Consider the following 8,966-nt stretch of genomic DNA (forward strand, 5'->3'; position numbering starts at 1 on the left):
TATTTTTCTTCTCTTTTTTTGTTCATTTCTATCTTAATTTTTGTCTAAACCTTTTGATGGCATAAAGATTTGAAAATAAGGAAATCAATCAGAAGAGAGAATTATCTAAACTGCATAGGAATTAGGAGTAGTTCATCTATTAATTGAAATAGACCAGATCATCAAAAGCAAATGGCAAGTATACTTTGTCAGTTGGGAAACTTATGAAGGTGCCATCAATACATTATAATACATGGTTTTTTAAAAGGAACGATTCCCATTGATGCATGGTGAGCTTATGAAAAAGAAAGAAAAATGAAAAAAAACGGAAACTTGTGATCATTCTCAAGCTACTATCATTTAAGCGACTTAACTTTGTAAAGGTCAATAGCAGAGGTAGAGATAAACCTGCTCTCGTGTTAGTTGCAAAGCAAAGGATGCTTTATGCTTTAGAACGTTGGGAAAGGAGTAACATCCACATTATTCTACTCAGAATGTGTGAAGATGCCCGGGTTGATGATTAGTAATAAGATCTCAGCAGAGGACTCAATTTTCTGTTTGGACAAACAGGATCAGAGATTTGAGAGGAGCAGTTTGGTTCAATTGGGAAAAAGAGATTTTTAAAAGCAAGAGGGCAGACTAGACGATTGTGGCCCAAGGTTGGAAGAAAATGATGGCAAAAAGAAGGGGAAAATTGTGACCCAAGGCAGTTTGTTCTCTTTCATCAAGGGAAAAAAATTTGTGACCCTTTTTCTTTTTAACTTTATTCCCCTCCTAACGTTCCCTCAAGGATTCTGAAAAATGGACTCAAAACGGTTGCTTCAAATAGAATCTACAGAGACTGAATTCCCATGAAACACGGCCAATATTAATTAAGAACTCAATATTTTATTTTCAATACCGAGTAGACCTGATCATACTCAGATCCTCGTGATGAGGAATGCCAAAGCTTTGTTTCTGTCTCTACCCAATTGCATGCAGATGGCAGATTATATCATTATATGTATGTAGTTGAACATCTGCATATTCCAGAAATCGAACATGGGTGTACAGTCTCTATCACTTTTTTCTTGTGAAGTTGGGGAAGCTTATAAATTAGATAATGGTCCCACCAACTTGTTCATATTTATTTATGCAGATTTGTTAGATCAATTTCATACCATCTTTAGTTTAATTAATCGATACTCTTCGAATAGAATAGACCCAAATGATTACATTAAGACAATTTTCCAGTTGAATTATTGTACATAACAAGTGATTAATAATGTGTATATATATATATGTCTTTGCAAGAGGCCTTGCATATGATCCATAAAAGGCTCATTCACCAACATGGATATTGCTTGGCTTCAACTCCATCCATATCCCATTCCCAAGGAGGCTATATTAACTTTCTAGTATCCACATTTTATTCAGCAATTTCATTTAAAAGTACGAAGAAGATGATCTTCTGCACAATCTGTACTTAATTATGTAAACTACTCAGACACATGAAAAATAATGTTAGAAAATATATAATTGGAGAGTGGATGTGAGAGAAGATAATTAATTAATTACGTTCACTCATTCTTGACAGTTTAATATTTAGGGATCATATCTACATTAATATCTGTTAAGATTAATACCATTCATTACTAAAAGATTAGCATGAAGTCGACTTATGTCATTTTGCAGTTGATAATTCATAATCATTGGACCGTATCATTTTCTCATCATTATATATATATATATATATTAATTATTAAGATTTAAGATCTGTGTATACTGTTATTTAATATGGACGCTTGGATTAAAAATAAAACACTAGTTCTAAGTTCTAACTACTTCACACTCAACGGTTGCATAGAATTACTTTTTCTATTATTTTGGTGATGTTAGGGACAGCCTACTAGCTTTATTTTATGTCAACCCCACCTTGCATTTGATGAAACTTCAACTTCTTTTCATGGGCTAGTGTCTCGTTTGTTTTAAGAGAAATACTTTTTGCAGTCGACAGCGTGCAGTCAGCTATAAAAAAATGAATTAATACGGGACTTATATGAAAAAAAAAAATTATTTTTATAACTTTTTTTTATTTATGTAAGTCCCCTGAATATAAAAAAAAAATTTATAATTTTTTTTATTCATTCCGTACAGCCGACTGCACGCCGACTGCATTTACCGACTATATGTAGCAAAGCCCTTGTTTTAATAAATAATTTTATTTCATTTTATTTTATATATTTTTTAATTATTATAATTTTTTAAAAATTTTTTACATAAAATAAAATAAATAATTTTATTATTTTAAAATAAAGATAATATTAAAAATTTATTTTTTAACAATAATTTATTTAACTTTTCATTTTTATTTTATCTCATTTATGTAAATAAACTAAACGAAGGCTAACTTGATGTCACATAAATAAGTTTTGGAAACTTTATAAACCATCGAGGATAACCTAATCATGTAGCAAACAAGTTTAAGAACTCAACTCAATTCTCATCTCAATTCATTTCAAATAATTTATTTTATTATTTTATACATCTCATATATTCTAATTTAAAAAATTAATAACTCATTGATTTAAATTAATAACTCATTTCAAATCAATCTTATCTCAACATTTAAAAAGTCTTAAATTCAGGTATTTGAGTCTATTTTACAATTATTAATTACTCCCGACGATTAGTATCGACGCAAGACTTTAATCCTCACCGCGTGTATACACTTCCGTCCCTTTCCCTCAATTATTTGAATGCAGAAGACTTTATGTTTGCTTGGATCTCCAATGGAGATGAGTTCAATGCCGTGTGATTGACTCAGCAATCAATCACAAGCTACTGAAGAAGAAGTGTAATACGGTAGCTAATAATTCAAACCCCAGAGCACTCAATCAAGCAAAAGCATATTCTCCTAGCATTTATGGACTATTTATAAAATAAAAATATATAAATAATAAATGAATAGTAAGTCTACCACTACCCCTTCCACAAGATCTATCCATATATATATATATATATATATATATCAGTTTCCGAGAAATCCTCAAAGGTCAAACGGTAGAAGAAACCAAACTAATACATGTACGTACGTTAGGTACTCAAAAATTCAACAAAAAGCGCCATTTGAATTTCCTCACCAGAAACTTGTTCTTTTTTATTTTAGTACAATAACCTCTAATTTGTATTTGTTTATCTTTTCTGGATCTTCTTTTTCTTTTTATCCTGCGACTTTGTGACCGGCTCTGCACATATTTGAAACAAGACTGCTTGAAAATGATATCCAAAGTGGAAATGAAAGCTCCCCCGAATGACTTTACAGCTTTGGCATATTCCAGTTGTGAAGAGATGATGATTCGTGGCGAATTGTTTGTTCAAGCTTCAACTGCATCATAATTAAGAAGCAGCTCTAAAGTGACAAGGAAATGATGTAGTCACATCTTAAATTTAATGCTTTGCTTCATATCCAATTGGTTAATTTCTTTACCAATAATCCTCCTTTATTGCTTTTCCAAAACCCCATTCATATCCACAAGTAATCAAATCATGCACTCACTGCCAGCCATACATCTTTAAGACCTCGCGGTATTGTTCATATATGTTAGAGAGATCTCTACGTTTTATTGGACCCTTTGCCGTGTACGGTTTAAATCCCTGACCAGATTTCTGCAAATAACATTAAATGACGATGCCATGCTTCATCCATGGCCTAGCCAGAGTAGCTGAACTTCAGGGCTGCAGCTAAGTGCAGAAACCCATAATCTTTTCAGTTCATATCATCTTTTGTTTTTTATTTTTTGTTTTTTATTTTTTTGGTTTTCTGAGCACTGTTAAATCCTTCCTCAAACAGCTCTAAAAGCTGTTCTCTTGTAAAGATTTATTGAGGTTTTTGCCTTTATATATAATTTATTACTTAGATTAGGTTTTCGCCTTTATAAGAGCTGTACTCCTCTCTTTTTTTTTTTTTTTTTTTTCTCCTTCTTCTTCTTTTTATTTTAATAAGCAAATGTTGCCTTTATAGGTTACTCACACATTCTTGATTATAAGAAAAAAATGATATTCACAATTTTATAATATGCAAGTTTTAAATATTTATTTTTTAAAAAATATATAAATATAAAATTTACGTGAAAAAATTAATAATAAATTCTATTTTTTTTCAAATATAGTATGCAGGATTTGCATATTTTAAAATTATATCTAACTTTACTCTTTCAAATGAGGTGTATGGTGTCAATTTTTTATAGTGTAATGGTGCAATATGTTATTATTGAGAAATTGAGATCATTGTGTGACATTTTATTTAATCCCAGCGACTTAACATAAGACTAACTAACCGATTCAAACCTAATTTGAAATGTGTTAAATGGAAACTAAAACAGATTTAATTATTCTCATTTGAATTGGATAATCATGATGAAGTATGGCAATCCATACGCTCCCCATGAAATTGTATGCATACACAGATCATGGGTGCATTGAAAACTGTCAAAAGAAAGAAGAAAGGTCCAAACAGTAGCGATGAGTCCATGTCAGATACCCGATTGTAAATTCGATTAAACAAAGATTCCCACAATGTATCTGCACCTCCAGACATGTCAAATCATGATTGGATAAGAGGGGGAAGGTGTCCAGACTTTTTCATGAACTCTATCGCACAGCTTTTGTCCCTGATTAATGCCAATTTTCCACTTCCTCGCCATTCCTGTTCATCCAAAAAGATAATAGAAATAAGAGTTTTGTTACATACAAATATAATTACGTATTAATCTGTGTATTAATATTGATTTATTTATACTTAAAATTTAAATTAATATTGTATTCAATAAAATTTACTTTTTGACCAATCACATTACATTGGTACACAGATTAGTGCACAATTATGCTTGCAACTATATTTTTCCTATAAATAATGGGATCGAGTTCACTATTCTTAAAATGAAACTGTACGCATCTAATCTTTCCTAACTGTCCAATTAGAATTTCTGATTCGTATGGCAATAACAAAGTTGAATTTATACCTCACAAGCAATCTAGAGAGAGAGAAAGTGAGAGGTTGCTTTCATTGGAGAAGCATTATTGTCAAACTTTGGACAAATTACTTTTATAATTTTTGCTTTGCAATAGAAAAAAGAAATGAGATAAAGAAAAGGACCCCACAACCCTTCCAACCAACCCTACTCACTTCCTATATTATACTCCATAATGTATTATTACGGGATAAATACAAAGCACAATAAATTATAAGTATCCTCCCACTATAATGATTGTGAGATGTAGAAAATAACGTTAGATTGGTAAAGGTGTTTGTGCAGTACAAATCCCAGCTGATTGGGCTTTTGCTTCAAATACCTGTACCAAATTATGCATATTGTAAAAATCCGACAACTTCGAGAGTTCATTTGAGAGCTTGTGCACCTTTCACCGTAAAAGAAATTAATTTTATGGGTGCAAAAAAATTATACGACGTAGTATCAAATGTTGGACTCAAAGCACATATAGAAAACATATTTTCGCAGTTTATCATATAAGGATTAGGCTTAAGTGAGCTGAGAGTGAGTCAAGATACTCGAGACGGTCAAAATTCATTGCTGTTTTCCAGAAAATTAACTGGTCAATAAAAAATAAAACTCACACGTGCTAATAACAGCACCTTCTCTGCGCATCCGGTCAAACTAAGGAGGATCCATTTCACGGTTCGCCGGTGGCCGTGGATCTCGAGTCATTAACCGGTAGGTTTCAGGATAACGAGCTGGGTCCAATACCAAAGAAACGCGTTCCCCAATATCCCTTCCTCCAGAAGCCAAAAAGCGTGCAAATCGAAGAGCAATTAAAAGAGAATATCACGCAGTTCTAGTGTGGGGGGTGGGGGCTTTTGCCTCCGCGTTAGGCGTACGAGACGCCACGAGCTCTTACTCTGCCTCTCTCTCTCTCTCTGCTATGAACCAAATTCAATAAAATTAAAAAAGAAACCTAAAAAAATGTGAAATTGGTAAAAGGATTCCCCTATGTTCCCTTCCAAGAAACCGTCACTACCACCCACCATGCCTTGAAGAGAACAACTAGAAAGCCACCACCCCCACCAAAACTACTTGAGCATTTTGATATATTCCAACATGATAAATAAAAATAAGAAAATAAAGCAACTCTGGTATTGTAAACACAAAACTCAGTTTACGAAAACGATGAGAAGCAAATAAAATATCTTAACGATCTCAGTGTGTTTCAATTTACAAGATTTTGGAAGTTATGTACTCTCTCCTCTTTCTTTTCTTTTCTTTTTTTTTTCAACTTTTTCGGGTCCGATTTTATTACAACGATCATAGATTTGCTACTTCTTAGATCATCAAAAAGAGTGGGAAGAAATGAGAACCCAAAAAAAAAAGAGTTGCACCATTGCCCTAATCACGACTATATTTTATTTATATATTGATGCCTTTTATACCCGTAAGTTTTAGGAAAAATATACGGGTGAAAATCCAAAAATATTTTTAGGGCTTCTCTTTTAGAAGAGAAGCCAATCCGGTGACCATCTTTGCTCCTCTCTCAACGCTCTTCGGTTTTACCGCCGGTGGCTGCCACGGGGGAACCACTTTGGCTTCCTCCTCCATGCCGGGATTTCTCGACCCGCGCGAAAATACCGAATCACATGGGATAGCATCGGACGGCACCATTTCCTCTCCGAAGATCAGCTCCAACTCACCCCAATCGCTGTCGGTCGTGACAGAAGAATCTTCATTGTCGGTCCCCTCATTCTCGGCCCCCGAAACTGTGTCTCCAACGGTAGAGGATGATCGGGGCTGGGTGGTTCTGGTGTAAGTAGAGAGCCACTTGGCCCGCATGTACTCTGCCTTCCTCCACGGCGGAAAGTGCAACCCCTTCTTCTTCAAGCTTTGCCTTGCTGCCTCCGATACGATTGAGACGATCTGGCCCAGCCGATCCGTTTTACCCACGAAAATGTACGGCAGATATTGCAGGACCGCCTTGTAGGTTCCGGTCGATCGAGCTATCTCAAACTCCGATCGGAAATCGATGTCGATCAACAATCTTTCCCCCTCCACTATTACATCTATGTATTCGTATTCCCCTGAACCAAAACCAACCAATTTTCTCAGTTCTTGTTTCTAATAATTAAAAAGAAATTGCTTGAGAGAAGAGAGAGAGAAAGAGAATATACCGGCTGGGTAAGAGGGGGACTTGTCCCATTTGGATTTGCAGATTGAGGAATCGTAGCCGAGAGATGAGAGAGAGTCCGTGACAATTGTTTTCAGATCGTCTTTAAGTTTGTGAGTTTTGTTGTTCTCGACGATCTTCGCTGCGTCTGCCAAGAGGTTTCTCTCGGCGACGCTAGAGCAAGGAATTAGAGTCTGTTGCAAGAAACAAGATTCTTCCTGATTAATTTGAGCTCATAAGATTTTTTTTTTTTTCCCTCAAGTCTTAAAGGAAGCATTACCTATGCTCCGTTTGGTTACTGAAAATAAAATAGAACGATCACAATTTAGAATTTGGCGGAGGCAGGAATTGAAGCGACGTTTTACCTTAAGTATATCATAAGAATCGCCGCCGAACGATGATCCAGAGGTCATCGATTCGCCGCCAAAACCAGCGAACACCTCAAACTCGTCGTCGGAGCTGTCATTGCTATTGCCGTTGAAGCAATTGCAGCGGTTCCGGCCGAACTTGGCCGCCGCGGAGGATTGTTTGTCGTTGCTCTCCTGCTCGATAAAGTTCTGCACCATCTTCGCCAAGCAAACCGAGCTGGGCTCGAACTCTGGAACTCCATCTTTGTTGCTGTACTGTGCCTCGCCACCATTCGGCTTCTCTGCCGAAGAAATCTTCAGAACGCTAGGGAACTGCCGATCAAAGAGCCTCCTGAGCCGCGATTTCAACACCGGTTTGGCATTATCGGTTCTAACAACTGGTTCCCTCACTGCTGCTTGAGAATCAACGTCAATGGGTTGGATCTTCATCGGAAAAGGCATGGTGAAGTTAATACAATCTTGGATGAAACTGCTCTGTTAGTTCTGGTCCATTTTCAGAGCTGAATAATATCGGATTCGCTTGGAAATTCACAGACTCAGAGTGACAAGATTTTAAAAAGGTAAACTGCACCTTAATCCAAATGTGCCTCCCTCACTTCCAAATATACACACATATCCATGAACCAGAGAACAGAAAACAAAAAAAAAAAAAACACTTCAATTCAATGCCACAACTCAGTCCACAGATTCACACACAGTCTGCATCCACTAGTCTCTCAACAGACAAAGCAAAAATTTCTTCCGGTCGTAAATTTTCGCCGATCACCGGGTCAATCCGGTCCGAAGCGAAACTAGACAAAGAACAAAAAAATAATCTACCAAAATTCTCAAGCTAGTGAGAAATCGGTGTACCTTCTCCAGGAATTATCGTGGCGAAGAAAAATGGAATAACCTTTGGCACGATGATGAAGAATATTTTTTCAGTCAGGTTCTTTCGTGGAACACGTGACGACGATGGACGGAAATATGGAGAGCAGGTGTTTGTAGGGGCGAGAAGTTCGCCGGAATATTCATTTTCCCGGCGAGATGACCTTCACTGTCAAAGTTAGGAGAAACAGCGAGAATGGGTTTGGAGGTTTCTGGTTATCGGCGAAGACTCGTGGAGTGGGTGATGTGCTGGAATGGGAATTTATAGGGAGAACGAGAGAGGTCTGGGGATGCTGAGTCCTAGTCATTTGCCACGTGTAGTCCTACATGGCGGGGGTTATCCTGCAAGCGGTTGTTCGCTCACATGTTAGCGGTCGCATGCAGTTGTAGTTTGTGGACGATTGAAGTGGGCGACACGTGTTGACAGTGACGATCAAGGACGGTCTCGATTGGCTCTTTTGGGACGAAATTATTAAAAGTTTTGCTATGTACAAATATAAATATAAATATAGTCGCGTATTAATTTATATATTAATATTAATTTTTTTATATATAAAATTTAAATTAATATTATTTTTAATAAAATTTATTTTTTAA

General features: G+C 35.9%; 1 protein-coding gene across 1 annotated transcript; it reads right to left on the minus strand.

Moving 5' to 3' along the window:
- Positions 1 to 6,134: 6,134 nt before the first annotated feature.
- Positions 6,135 to 8,614, minus strand: LOC122277866. Its single transcript, XM_043088026.1, has 3 exons — positions 7,500 to 8,614; positions 7,139 to 7,328; positions 6,135 to 7,048 (listed from the first exon to the last, which is right to left on the minus strand). Exons 1-3 carry the CDS (start codon positions 7,941 to 7,943, stop codon positions 6,453 to 6,455), a joined length of 1,230 nt encoding a protein of 409 aa, XP_042943960.1. The 5' UTR covers positions 7,944 to 8,614; the 3' UTR covers positions 6,135 to 6,452.
- Between the last annotated feature and the right edge of the window lie 352 nt (positions 8,615 to 8,966).

This window comes from Carya illinoinensis, chromosome 1 (assembly GCF_018687715.1).
Source record: "Carya illinoinensis cultivar Pawnee chromosome 1, C.illinoinensisPawnee_v1, whole genome shotgun sequence".
NCBI classification, from domain to species: domain Eukaryota; kingdom Viridiplantae; phylum Streptophyta; class Magnoliopsida; order Fagales; family Juglandaceae; genus Carya; species Carya illinoinensis.